The sequence below is a fragment of the Peromyscus eremicus genome, chromosome 22 (assembly GCF_949786415.1).
Source record: "Peromyscus eremicus chromosome 22, PerEre_H2_v1, whole genome shotgun sequence".
Classification (NCBI taxonomy): domain Eukaryota; kingdom Metazoa; phylum Chordata; class Mammalia; order Rodentia; family Cricetidae; genus Peromyscus; species Peromyscus eremicus.
This window is the reverse complement of record NC_081437.1, coordinates 21522681-21537196: the sequence shown is the minus strand read 5'-3', so window position 1 is coordinate 21537196 and position 14516 is coordinate 21522681. Positions and strand designations below refer to the sequence as shown.

The following is a 14516-nucleotide window of genomic DNA, read 5'->3' as shown; positions in this document are numbered from 1 at the left end:
TGGAGGGGTCAGGAATTCAAGGTCATCCTTGATATATAGCCAGTTTGAGGCCAGCCGTGTGCGCCACCACTGCTTGGCTCATTATTACTTTAAAGTTCCATACAAGCAATTAAAATATGTACTAGGGGCCTTTAATCTCAGGAGGCAGAGGCAGGCAGATCTTTGAGTTCAAGGCCAGCCTGGTCTACAGAGTGAGTTCCAGGACAGCCAGGGCTACACAGAGAAACCCTGTCTTGAAAATCTAGAAATTAATTAATTAATTAAAAAATAAGATATGTGCTAAATCAGGTAGTGGTGAATTCCTGTAAGTCCAGCACTTAGCAGGCTAAGGCAGGAATATCAGAAGTTCAAGATGAGGCTGGGCTACATAGTGAAGTCCTATTTCAATCTTTTTGATGTACTTTTTTTTTTTTGAGATAGGGCCTCTTGGTAGCTTGATCCTCCTGCCTCCTCCCAAATGTTGGGATTAAAAGCACAATCATCACTCCCAAATTGAAACTCTGGCACCCCTCACCAAAAAAAAAGTCAAAAAGTATTTAAAAATAAATTTTTGTCTTAAATACATACAATTTACCTTAAAATGCATATTTTATTTCAGTAGCCAATGACCATCAATCAAACAAAGAAAAGGAACCTAATTTGATGAAGAAAGACAAAGCTATGGAGTGGTTCACAGGAAGTGAAGAATGACAAGGCTCTACTAAAGCAACCTGGAATCACAGCTACAGAATGTCCAACTAAATGCAAGACAGTGTCAAAATGGGGCAGTTACCCAGCTGTACAGTGTTCTCTAGCTTCTGTTACTCCTCAAACATATGTAAAAGTTACACAAATCATAGTAATAACTGAAAGTACCAGTTTATGACAGCGATTGAGAATACGTTCTCATTTGATACTTCTCTGCCTTCAAGTTGATTGCTGTCACCTCAGGTACTCAGTTCAGCTGTGGTTTGAACTTCCTTAACCTGATGAGAAAAGCCAGTTTGAAAGAGAAAACAATTAAGGTCATAACAGTGCATTAGTTAAAAGAAACATTTAATATGTTCTGAAAATATTACTGACATGTGTGACCAGTTTGCAATATAGGGACATGATCTATATAGAAAATGTGATTCTTCTATAACAGAACAAAATGCATACTACACTGTGTAAGTGTTTTATAATTTGTTCACAAAAAAGTATTGAAACATTAAACACTGTTCTTTTCCTGTAAGCTTGTAAGCTTTTTCTGAGACCTTTTCTTCTTCTTCTTCTTCTTCTTCTTCTTCTTCTTCTTCTTCTTCTTCTTCTTCTTCTTCTTTATTTTTTTTTTTTTTGCATTGTTTTGGAGCCATGTTGCTAGTCAATATACAGAAACATTTGCCAGTGCTCACATAGTAACCTTACAGACAAGCTTATAACCAAATGGATAAGCCTGTTCATAAATCAATATATCTGAAACCCTTTTCATGGCCTAAATAATATACACATACAAGGACCTAAACTTGCTTCTTGGAAGAACTCCAGCAACACTTTAGGACTTATATTTTGCAATTAATTTAACAGAATAGAAAAACACTACATTTCAGTTTCTGTACCAAAAAAATCTCTGAAGAGTATCTGATAGTTATGTGAGTGTATTAGTGTGTGAATGTGTTGGTCAATATACTTAAGAATCTACAATACTTACTATCAGAAACAAGCATAAAATAAAACTGAAGCTCAACATGGTTCTCCTCTTGAAATACTTTGTTTCCAACTCCAATTTCCTTGAGAGAATGTAATTGTAAATTTGTGTTGATTTTAGTCTGACTTTTGGACCAAGCAGAATGCCACTTCTCCGTTTTGTAAGGCAAAGCAGCCAATCTCTGACCTCACTTTTCTGTTCACATGAGAGAGCAAGTTCACAGGTGCGAATCCCATCCAAAAGTTCAATAACCTGTGTGATGCTTTCGGAAAAGTGAAAAATGTTTATTTCTATCAAAACAATAACTGTGTAGTCTAAGTTAACTACATTTCTCATCCAAATTTAAATGTTATTACCTAAATTTAGATACAATAGTTAAATGAAAGGAAGGATTAAAAAGGCAAGTTAGGTGGGATGCAGTTCAGTAGTAGATGCTTGCCTGGCATGTGTAGGGCCCTGGGCTCAATCCCAGTACTACCAAAACCAAAACCAAAAAGCATCAGGTCATGAGCAATTTCATAGACTTATAAAGTGAACAACAGAGACCATTATTTAACTTTACTTTTAATATTACACTTTCAATTTTCCAACCTGTCCAAAAAAAAAAAAAAAAAAAACCTCTTTATTACTATTTTTGTAAAAGATAATTTAAACAACAATATAATGAAATTTGGAACATATGGTCATTTTGTAACAATTTTACAAAATGAAATGTACACCTTACCCAGTTACAAAAATGATCATTTTAACCTGACATATAAGCAAAATAAAAATAGTTTCATCAGGAGGCTGAGGCAAGGAATGTTACTGGGAATTCAAGGCAGCCTAGGCCACACAGTGAACTGAAGTTCCAGACCACTCTGGGCTACAAAGTGAGACCCTGTCTGAAAAAATGGGGGGAGGAGGGTAATTTAAAAATCATAAAGAAAGAAGGGCTGTGGTGGCGCACGCCTTTAATCCCAGCACTCGGGAGGCAGAGGCAGGCAGATCTCTGTGAGTTCGAGGCCAGCCTGGTCTACAGAGCGAGATCCAGGAAAGGCGCAAAGCTACACAGAGAAACCCTCAAAAAAAAATGCATTTATTGGGGAGCCTATGGAGTCAGAAAACAAAAGGAGGCCCCTCCTCTCACCACGTGGGTCTTAGGGACTGGACATCAAGCTCGGAGGCAAGCACCTTTACCTACTGAGCCATCTGGCCAGCCTTAATCCTTTTTCCTTCATACTCAATAACATAAAACCATGCCAGTGCTGGTATTCTGGCAGTCTTTTCTTATCTCAAAACTTTGATCCAACTTAAGCAAAAATAATTTGTGATATTTCACAGTATTCGTTTATAAACTGACAAGCATTTATTTTGCAAAGGTGTTAAATATATCTGGGAGCCAAATAGTCCAAGGTTACAAAAATCTCTTCCCAATCCCTAACCCCAAATCTTCCTTTGGAGGTAGCCCCAGTACTAGGAACTTGGCCTTCCTGTGACAGCTGTTACTTACACAAACCTGCAAGTAATTCTGTGTTTTTAATACGTATTATGGCTAAATCACCCCTTTCACTTTCCTTGACATGGTCACTTCAGCAATATGCAGACACTATGCTCTTTTTAACCACTGTATTCCATGAGTTATTTAACCAGTAGCTTCTTGATAACCATTTAGCTGTTTCTAGTCTTACTCTGACACAAATACTTAAGGGAACATTCTTCTGCCTAAGTCTGTGTAATGGCAATCAATTACAAATTAAGCTCAAAGGGTATGTAAGATTTTTATATTGAAAAGTATGTGCATTTGTCCTGTTACAAAATGTTACCAATTTATATTAAATAGTAGTGTACTAAAGTGTCTATTTCTCCATACCCACCCCAACAGTTATCAACATTTTACATGTGCCAATCTAAAATGTGAATAGTTTGCCATTGTTCTTCTTTCTTTCTTTTCTTTTTTCTTTTTTAGATAGGTTCTTGTGTAGCCCAGGCTATCCTAGAACTAAGTAGCCCAGGTTAACCTAGAACTCAAATCTCCCAACAGTGCTAAGATTATAAGTATGTGCTTCCATGTCTGGCCTATCACTGTATAATTTTCATTTTTCTTAAATTATAAATGAGGCTGAGCTATGTATGTGTGGGTATTCATGTGTGTGTATGTTCGTGGAGAGTATACCCACTGTGTGTCTTCCTCTACTGCTCTCCACTTATTAAGACAAGGTCTCTTCACTGAACCTGGAGTTCACAGCTTCTACTAGATTGGCTGGCCAGTGAGCTCTGGAGATCATGTCTCCCCCTGCCCCATGACCTCCTTTAGTTACGCCAATCTTACCTGCTTTGGATAAAAATAAGCTCACTGCACCACAGCCTGAGTCTGCTTCCAAAACAGTGTCCCCTGGGCTGATGTCCATCATCAGTACATCCTTTATCACCTATGATGGAACACAGTGTGAGTGACTCATAAATACATGCCAAGCACCCATTCTTACCTTACACTACTGTTGGAAAAAGAATCAAAATAGAATTGAAAGCAGATTTTGCTTGATAAAATACAAATTCAAAAATCAATTAGTGTCTGAGTTAGGGTTTCTATTGCTGTGAAGAGACACCATGACCACAGCAACTCTTACAAAGGAAAACCATTTAATTGAGGTGGCTTACATTTTCAGAGGTTCATTCCATTATCATCATGGTGCAATATGGTGGCATGCAGGCAGCCATGGTGCTGGAGCAGGAGCTGAGAGTCAAACATTTTGACCTGCAGGCAACAGGATGTGGTCTGAGACATTGGGTATGGCTTGAGCATATGAGACCTCAAGGCCCACCCCCACAGTGACACACTTCCTCCAACAAATCCACACCTCCTAATAGTGCCACTCCCATTGGAGGCCATTTCTTTCAAACCACTACCATTAGCAAATACGGCAGCACTTCAGAACCAACTAGAAATTACAGATAAGGGCTGCAAGGGCTCAGAGGCAGCAGAAAGCAGCAGAGTGCCTTAACTTAAGAAACAAGAGAATTAAAATAATCATAGTTGAGACAGGGTTTCTTTGTACAACCCTGGTTGTCCTAGAACTAGCTCTGTAGACTAGGTTGGCCTCAAACTCACAAAGATGCACCTGCTTCTGCCTCCCAAGTGCTGGAATTAAAGGCTTATGCCACCACTGCCCGGCAGTAGGAACAGCTTTAAACATAGTACAAGGAGGATAAGCACTTTAGGATGGAAGACAGAGACTTAAAAGCCAGCATGAGGCATTTGAACTTGGCCTGGTAAGCAGTTAGGGGGTGTCACGGAGGCAGCAGAAACAGCATTTTATGAAGACTGATATGGCATACATGAGAGGCCAGAAAATCAGTTTTGAAGTTATTAGACACCTTTTTCTTGAAATGATGAAAACATTTTGATGTGAGCAAAAAAGGAACTTTATCAAGAAATTGAAGCTGAGTGGTGGTGATACACACTTTTAAGTCCAGTCCTTGGGGTCAGAAAAGGAAAAGAAAAAAGAAAAGGAAAAGAAATGATTAACTTTTAATTTAGAATTATAATATTAGAGAGTTTGGAACCTTGCTATGTAGACCAGGCTGGCCCAAACTCACAGCAATTTTCCTGCTTCTGTCTGCTAGGTGCTAAAGGCTTGCACCATCATGCCCAGCTAGTAGAACTCCATCCTCTAAGCAGATAAGACCTTTGTAGTCTGGACATCAGAGTATATTACCCAATGAGACCTCAAAATATCCCAAGGATGGTCCTATTAATATTCAGTCCTTGAAGTGGGTCAGGGGTGAGTTTCACCTACCTACCCACTCCTGCTCACCCACCAAAACTCAACTTCTCCATGTCCCAGCTGCTGTTTCACGTTGTTATTAGGGGTGACATAGCATATAAGAGGTGGAAGGTTTACTGGGGTTGGGACTCCATGGATGTGGCTTTAGAAAGTAGTCATCCATGCTTGGATGGGCCTTTTCCAGGAAGCGGCTCCTTGGCATACTCACGCATCAGTACTTAATCCCAATAATCTCTCACTGGCTCACCAAACTCGACTTAGATGGAATCGTTTCTTTGGTCTGCTGGTGTCCTATCTGGGATGAATAGCCATTTATGTGCATCTCCCGAGAAAAAGAACAGAACCCAGGATTTTTGATGCATTCTAGGCAAGCCCTCTACAGCTGAGTTACATCCCTAACCCTAATATAATATATGTGACAAAATATACTTCCAGTAACATATCTTATTAAGTATTATTATTATTAAAATACCGCCATGGGGCCTGGAAGGTGGCTCAGCCGGTAGATACACTGTGGACAAGCCTGGTAATGTGAACTTGGATTCCAGGATCCCACAAGGTGGCAGAAGAGAACTGAGAGTTACCCTCTGACCTCCACGCTCCGACTGCGGGCTCGCAAGCGTACATGCAAGAAGGACACACACACACACACACACACACACACACACACACACACCCCAAATATTAAAAAATAATAATAATGTCACAATGATACTACAAAATTTACCCCCAAGCAGACAACATTCTCTTAAGTACTGAACTCACTTAAGAGCTGTGGGGAGCAAACGAATGCGTCTGTTTAGCGAGTCCACATCACTCTAATAGAAAATTGGCGTAGCCTTCATTTTAGATAAGGGAGTGGGGGCTATCAAATTTAAACTCAGTTTCTTTCTGAAATTATCAGCATCTGGACAGGTTTTAAAACCCAACATGTTGAAAAACTCCAGCGTTTGGTGAGATGATGAGAATATTCATCAGATTGTGGTCCTGCGCCCGTCTTCGCCCTTCCTGGAACCCACACCCACCTAATCCCCTTCGCAACACCTCTGGATACATTACGGTAAGCCCTCTTTTCATCAATAATACATAATTCCCCCAAAGCTGGTCTCTGCAGCAGAAAACTCTTACCAGAGGAACTCGTCGGGATCTGTCCGGGGAACTTGCCCACGATCTCGCTGAATGTGTCAAAGTGTCCGACGTTGCACAGCCGAAATCATTTCTTAAATCGCGCGTGTCTTTCCCCCGTCTGACCTAAAATAAGCTCCCCGATCCGAAAGGGTCCCCTCTCTGGAAGGAGAGCAAGAAGAGGAAACCTGAAGCTCTCCGGGCTCGGTCTCCCACTGAGCCACCGCGGACAGCACGCGATCCCGGGGGTCACAGTGTGAGGCGTCCCAGTGGCTCTGCTCTCCACTGCAGTCCTCCCGATCTCGAGGGGGTGACTCTTCCCGCGAAGTCCACAGCCGGAGGTTTTCCACAGACCAGAGACACCGAGTGCAGACACTCCGGACACCGGGAGCATGAGATGGGGACAACCCCCGCACGCCTTCTCCATCTCGCGCCTCTCCCGGCGAGGACTCGTAACACCGGGACCGAGCTCCCTTCTCCAGACACTAACCCAAAGTCGAACAGGAACGAATAGACTCCGAGCCTCGGCTGACTCCGGAGCGCAGCAGCCTCAACGACGAAAAGCAACAGCGCAGATGCTGTCGCACACATGTGACGCAATCACAGCCCCAGCCCCTGCGCCTTGTTTCGGGGCAGCCGGCGTCGCAGGCAGAGTTGCGTCACTGCTCCTGCATCCCCCAGGCACGGTGGGCGGGGCCTGGAACTCGTTGACCTCGGGGCTGAGGACTGTCTGTGGAGCTGAATTTCTTGCTTTTTCTCCCGGGTGGGGAGAGTACCGAGTTTACCGCTCAGCAGCCTCCGCTAGCAGCCCGGGGACGGGAGGACCAGGAAAGACGAAATGTAGAGATTGTGGAACCTGCAAAGTCTTCTACCAGGTTTAAGTCGCTAGTGATGGGAAACAGGAACGTCACCTATCATCCCCAAGAGGCAAAAGTTAAACTAGCCCTGAGATTCCTTGGTCAAACGTCGTAGATCGCAGTGCTTGGTGACCCGCCCACCTTGCTCATAACTGGCAAGTCCTTTTCGAATGGGTACGGACTGTCTGTCCGTCCTCAGCCCGATGTCCGGAATGTCCACAGAGGCGGAGGAAGTCGCTAGTGGCCACCGGGGGTATAGCTCAGTGGTAGAGCATTTGACTGCAGATCAAGAGGTCCCTGGTTCAAATCCAGGTGCCCCCTTTCCTTTGGTTTTGGAAACCAACTGAAGCCAGGTACGGTGGCGCACGCCTTTAATCCCAGCAGAGGCAGAGACAGATCGATCTCTGTGAATTCGAGGCCAGCCTGGGCTACAGAGCGAGATCCAGCATTGCCAAAGACCAGAGCTACATAATAGAAAAAGCAAACTAAAAAGTGACACTATTCATTTGTGTTCTTTTTTTTTTTTTTTTTTTTTTTTGGTTTTTCGAGACAGGGTTTCTCTGTGTAGCTTTGCGCCTTTCCTGGGACTCACTTGGTAGCCCAGGCTGGCCTCGAACTCACAGAGATCCGCCTGGCTCTGCCTCCCGAGTGCTGGGATTAAAGGCATGCGCCACCACCGCCCGGCTCTCATTTGTGTTCTTATCCAACACAATTCTTTAAAAAATCAAACAACACAATTGTTTGAACCTCCCCGCCCCCAAACGAAATAAATGCTTCTTAAAACTGAAGTTACCTTTTGCACCCAAAGTTAAATATCACTGGCCTGTCTGCTTGATCACTGGGCACATGTTTACTGAGAATATACCATGCACGTATATTGAAAATTCACAACTCAAGACGAAGATTTTATGACTTCAGAAAGGTCCCTGACATGATAGCTGAAAAGTGGAATGTGACAGTTCTAACTAGTCAACCAAATTCAACAGCCCTTGTGGATTGTACCAAGTTCTAACTAGTCAACCAAATTCAACAGCCCTTGTGGATTGTTCCATACACCTTTTCTAAGAACTAACCAAGGACCAGGGCGATAGCTCAGTCTGTAAAATGCTTGCTTTGCAAGAACTGGGGTCTGAGTTTGATTTCCAGAACCCACGTTTAAAAGAGAGGTGGGCAACGAGATGGTTTCGTAGATAAAGATGCCCGCCCCAGAGACTGATGACTAGATTTCCATCCTAGGAACGAACTCATATGATGGAAGAACAGACTTTCCTGGGTTCTCTGACACACACACATATTTTGTAGCAAGCGGTCCCCCCACCCAAATTTTTTTTTTTTAAGTGGAACATGATGGATATGTAATTCTGACCCTAGGGAAGCAGAGAAAGGCAGATTCCCCAGCACTCGCTGGCCAAGAAGCCTAGCTCACTGGACAAGTTCCAGGTCAGTGGACAGGAGACCCTGTCTCAGCACCAGGCACGCACGTGGTACACAGACATACATGCAGGCACTCACCCATACACACAAAAATAAACAAAAGTCTTTTAAACATGAAAAATAAACCCCATTCACAGTCTGAGAGTGTAGCGGCTCGAGAGGTGATTGCATGCTTGTATCAGGCCTTGAGTTCAAGCCTCACCACCACGGGGGAAAAATTCTATTCGTACTTTTTATAGTTACCTCATTTTGTGTCTCAAAACTGATTTGACCTACTATTGTTCTTTAAATGTCTGTGATAATTTTCTTACGTTACTGTTTAAAAAAAAAAAAAAGCCAGGCGGTGGTGGTGCACACCTTTGATCCCAGCACTCGGGAGGCAGAGCCAGGCAGATCTCTGTGAGTTCGAGGCCAGCCTGGTCTACATAGTGAGCTCCAGGACAGGCACCAAAATTACACAGAGAAACCATGTATCAAAAAAAAACCAAAAAACAAGACAGCCTGGTCTACAGAGTGAGTTTCAGGACAGCCAGGGGTATGCAGAGAAAAAAAACCAGAGAGACTGAGACTTATGTATATGAATGTTTTGCGTTGTATGCATGTGTGTCTACCACATGTGTGCCCGGTGCATTCAGAGGCCAGGAAAGGGCACCAGATCCCCTGGCACTGGAGTTACAGACAGTTGTGAGCCACCACCCTATAGATGCTGAAACTGAACTGGGGTTCTCTACAAGAGCAGCAAGTGCTTTTAACCTCTGAGCATCTCTGTAGGCCCTGCTTACATTTCTTTTGTGTTTGTCACATTCTGCTTTGAGCATAAAATCATCCAGTAGGCATTGGTGGGTTGCATCACTTCTAATTTTGTTATGTGTAAGTAGATTTTTTTTTTAAAAAAAGAGATGAACCACACAAGACGCTTTGTGAGCAGAAACAATGTCCTTTTACATGTCCTCCATGCATTTCCTCAGAGAGCACTTCCTCGATATCTCTCCATTCCAGGCTACTTTCTGTTCGCCTTGGGCTTTTCCTCATCTCCATTACTAACAGGTGAGATTGTTTGGCTCCATCTCCCAGGCTTCCATCTGCTTTTGAGTTCCGAGAGCAGATCTCTCTTACTCCACATTGTATCCCTGAGGGCCTAGCATGAAGTCTGAAGGAACGGATGAGGGAAAGTTGCAAAACAAAGCCATAGGATTTCTTTCCTCCAGGTGATTTGCCTGCAAAATTAATTTCTTTGTGATGTATCGTGAAATAGGAAAACAAACCAATGCTCAGAGACAGGAGAAGAAGAGTCTCCAAAGTCACTAACACAAAGCTAGCTACTGGGTCTAACAGTTCCTCTGCTTATAGACCAGAGGAGAGGATCCCCAAATTTATGTTCTCACATTCCTTAAATGGACACATCTGTGTACGTGTCATTTACTTTTTAGAAAATATTTCTGATTTTCCTTTTTTCAGGTTTCTACAATCCATTTTCACCCCAACAAGGAAGAAAAGTACCTTTCACTTTACCTGTGCTGTAAGGAGATATGGAGAGAGCAGTGAGCTTCAGAAAGTCAAAGAGGCAGAGTCTGAATTTTTTTTCCCTGTGCATTGGTGTTTTGCCTATATGTATATCTATCTATGTGAGGGTGTCAGATCCCCTGGAACTGGAGGTACAGACAGTTGTGAGCTGCCATGTGGGTGCTGGGAATTGAACCCAGGTCATCTGGAAGAGCAACCAGTGCTCTTAACTGCTGAGCCATCTCTCCAGCCCCTGATTTGATGTCATTTGTGGAGAGCATGGCATGTGCTGGAGATATTACTCTGCATGACACGGTTCTTCAGACAAGTTCTCAGAGCGCAGGATCTGCACAGCCAGACTTAGGACTACATGAGTCCTTATCGCAACCCTTATTTTTAATTTTCTCCAAAACATACTTTTAAAATGGAATTCCAGGAGGTTTTCTTGAATAATAAACGGCTGTTGTTTACATCTAAATTTTCCAAAGTTATTTTATTGTTCAATAATATTCTTTTATTAGTAGTTATGGATTTTTCAATAATATGGATCTCATTTATTGTTGACTTCCCATGATGCAGTTGAGATTTAGCTGTTTTACCCCATTTTCTGCTCTTAACCCTCAGCTCTGCATGTATTTTCCTACCTGTGTTTCCCAGCACTTTCTTATCACAGTTTTGGCTACATTGATATTCAACGCTCAGATAATTATGGACATATAAGTACTATTTGCAGCTGGATTGTGCGTGTCACTGAGCCACGTAACATAGCTTTTTGAGGGGACTAGAGAGGTGGCTCGTTGGTTGAGAGTGCATACTGGGGGAGGGGGGTTAGGATTTAACTCAGAGGCAGAGCTCTTGCCTAGCAAGCATGAAGCCTTGAGTTCAGACCCCAGCTCTGAAAAGAACTGGCAGAGCATGGTGGCACAGGCCTTTAATCCCAGCATTTGGGAGGCAGAGGCAGGAGGATCTCTGTGAGTTCAAGGCCAGCCTGGTCTACATAGTGAGCTCCAGGGCAGCTACGACTACATAGAAGACCCTATCTCACAACAACAACAACAACAACAACAACAAAAGAGTTCATACTGCTCTGAGTTCAGTTCCCAGCACCCACATCAGGCAGTTTACAACCTCCTGAAACGCCAACTCCAATGGATCCAATGCCCTTCAAGGGCACTGGCACTCACGTTCACACACACACACACACACACACACTTCAAAAGGCTGTTTTAAAAGATGTTTTATTTTGTAAGTGTGTGTGTTTGGGGATGTGCATGCACATGTGTGTCCATGTGTGGAAGCCAGAGAACAGCCTTGGGAGCTGTCACTCAAGAACACCAGCCACATGGCCGGGCGTGGTGGTGCACACCTTTAATCCCAGCACTCAGGAGGCAGAGCCAGGTGGATCTCTGTGAGTTCGAGGCCAGCCTGGTCTATAGAGCGAGATCCAGGACAGGCACCAAAAAAACTACACAGAGAAACCCTGTCTCGAACCCCCCCCCCAAAAAAAAAACGAAACAAAAACCATCTGACACAGTGGTGTCTCTCATTGGCCTGGAGCTCACTAATTAGGATAGTCTAGCAAGCCCCAGGAACCCTCGTATCTCTGCCCTCCCAGTACTGGAGTTATAAGCCTGTCACCATGCCCATTTTTACATGGATTCTAGGGACTGAATGACGTTCCTCATGACTGCGAGGCAAGCATCCTCCTCAGCTCTGAAATAATACCTCTTTTAGTATTTGAAATGAAACCATACAGGTAATACAGGTCTATAATCCCAGTTATTCAGGAGGCTGAGGAAGAAAGATCACTAAGTCCAGGCCTGCCTCCTGGGCTACAGAATGAATTCAAGACGAGGCAGGCAAAACTTTGTGAGACTTATCCGCCCCCCTCCGCCCCCCCAGAAAAAAGAAAGAAAGAAAAATAAATAAAAAAAAGTGTGGTAGCCTTCAAAGAAGGATGAGGATGTAGTTAGTGTCTACCCTGTTTGTCTAAGCATGCGTGAGGCTCTAGGTTCAGTCCCAATGTATACAGAATACTTTAAATCAGGAATTCTCAACCTGTGGGCCACGACCCCCTTGTGGTTGAAGGACCCTTTCACAGGGGTCACCTAAGACCACTAGAAAACACAGATATCTGCATTACAATTCATAAACAGCAGCAAAGTCACAGTCATGAAGTAGTAACGAAAATAATTTTATGGTTGAGGGTCACCACGATATGGGGAGCTGTGTTACAGGGTTGAAGCATTGGGAAACCTGAGAACCACTGGTTCAATTACTGGTGATGTCGTAAGACTCAACAGTCTAACCATATATTGGTATAGCTGTTTGTTCCTTTTCTGGGCAAGTTTTGTTTTAGTTGTTATAAAACAAATGGGTAATTTTTAGAAAATAATTGGTCATTGACTCAACTTACCCTCTTCCAGCTGTACAAAACTCCACCCAATGTCTGCATTCATATTAGTTATCTTGTCATTTTCATTTCTCGAGACTTTGGGATCATCTTCTTCTTCATCAGTTGGCCCCGTGTCCTCCAGAGTCACCCTTGATGGGAGATCGCCTTGGCCTCTCTGTCAGTTCTTCTGGGCTTCCTATGTCCCAGCTTCTTTTTTCCTCATCTACTCACTGCTTTTGGTAGAGAACATCATCCTTCCTTCACTCACTTCTTCTTTTTTTTTTTTTTTTTTTGGTTTTTCAAGACAGGGTTTCTCTTTGTAGCTTTGCGCCTTTCCTGGATCTCGCTCTGTAGACCAGGCTGGCCTCGAACTCACAAAGATCCGCCTGGCTCTGCCTCCCAAGTTCTGAAATTAAAGGCGTGCGCCACCACCGCCTCGCTCCTTCACTCACTTCTAAAGAGAGCTTAGGAGGTAAAGTCTTTGCACCTCATACGTCGGAAAACATCTTTATTCGACTCTCACTCTTTTTTGTTTTGTTTTTCAAGACAGGGTTTCTCTGTGTAACAGCTCTGGCTGTCCTGGAATTCACTCTGTAGACCAGGCTGGCCTCAAGCTCACAGAGAGCTCTGCCTCCCAAGTGCTGGGATTAAAGACGTACGCCACCACCTTCTGGCTCCAACTCTCACTCTTGATAGCTAGGTTTTCTGGGTTCAAATTCTATTTTTCCTTAGGGTTTTTAATGCTTTAATTATCTTCTAGCTTTCACTTTCTGATAGATTCCGTCTGATTCCTGGTAATTTTTCTGTCCTCTCCCTCTGAATCTTCTTATGAATTGTTCACAGCGATGTAATTTTAAGTGTGATTTCATCCACTATCTTCATCATTTGCGGAGCTTTTCGAAAACAATTTATGTTCTATGTGCATAGGTGTTTTGTCTGCATGTGTGTTTATGCACCACTTGCGTGCCTGGTACCCATGGAAGCCAGAAGAGGGCATCTGATCCTGTGGAGATGGAGTTACGGAGAGTTGTGAGCCACCATGTGGGTGTTAGAAATTGCACCTGGGTTCTCTGGAAGAGCAGCCATTGCTCTTCTGGTGGTTGGAATTGTTAAGTCATCTCTCGAGTCCCTATTTTCTTTTATTCCCTTTCCCTCCCCTCACCTAACCACCATTCGACTCAGCTTCTACACAGCAGACTATTTTAGATGTCATACAAGTTAAACCAGGCCGTGCTTGTTCTGTGATTGACAGCCACACTTGGTACAGTGCCCTCCGGGTTCATCCATGTTGGGGCAGACAGCATACACTTCTTTTTGCTTTGTTTTGCTTTGTTTGTTTGTTTGTTGTTGTTGTTGTTGTTTTCGAGACACGGTTTCTCTATGTAGCCTCGACTGTCCTAGAACTCGCTCTGTAGACCAGGCTGGCCTCAAACTCAGAGATCCACCTGCCTCTGCCTCTGGAGTACTAGGATTAAAGGCGTGTGCCACCACTGCCCAGCACGCTTCTTGTTAAAAGGTTAACTAACTATCACTCTCAATGTATATACACATTTCCTGTCGTCACTCATTTGACAGGGGGTATTTAGATTATTTCGGTATTCTGCCTATTGTGGATAATTTGCGGCGAACACAGGACTGCCGGCAATCTCTTTGATAGCCTGAATTCAGTTCTTTCTCATATCTGCCCAGATGGGATCGGTAGAGCATATGATCGTTCTATTTTTAACTTTTTTTGAGGAACCTCTATACTGTGTTTTTCTTCTTTCCAC

The 14516-nt window shown here is 43.4% G+C and overlaps 2 protein-coding genes and 1 non-coding gene across 4 annotated transcripts in view; 2 read left to right on the top strand and 1 right to left on the bottom strand.

The window, feature by feature from the left end:
• The window catches only part of Spdya (speedy/RINGO cell cycle regulator family member A), a 33056-nt gene extending 31351 nt beyond the window's left edge, over nucleotides 1-1705 (top strand). The window contains exon 7 of one of the 2 annotated variants that reach the window (XM_059248628.1): nucleotides 602-1705. In XM_059248628.1, the coding sequence (XP_059104611.1) occupies nucleotides 602-690 (89 nt within the window). In that variant the 3' untranslated portion in view covers nucleotides 691-1705. Of the gene's footprint in view, nucleotides 1-598 lie in introns of both variants that reach the window. The other variant, XM_059248627.1, reaches the window with a different exon arrangement.
• Trmt61b (tRNA methyltransferase 61B) lies at nucleotides 1275-12811 on the bottom strand. The gene is given in 9 exon segments (XM_059248180.1): nucleotides 1275-1799; nucleotides 1802-1997; nucleotides 2391-2416; nucleotides 3967-4077; nucleotides 6478-6522; nucleotides 6524-6715; nucleotides 6717-7043; nucleotides 10362-10366; nucleotides 12769-12811. Coding segments are annotated over 9 exon segments (1125 nt in total). The 3' UTR covers nucleotides 1275-1619.
• Trnac-gca (transfer RNA cysteine (anticodon GCA)) lies at nucleotides 7665-7736 on the top strand. The gene has a single exon. It is a non-coding gene; the product is annotated as a tRNA-Cys (tRNA).
• Nucleotides 12812-14516: the final 1705 nt, after the last annotated feature.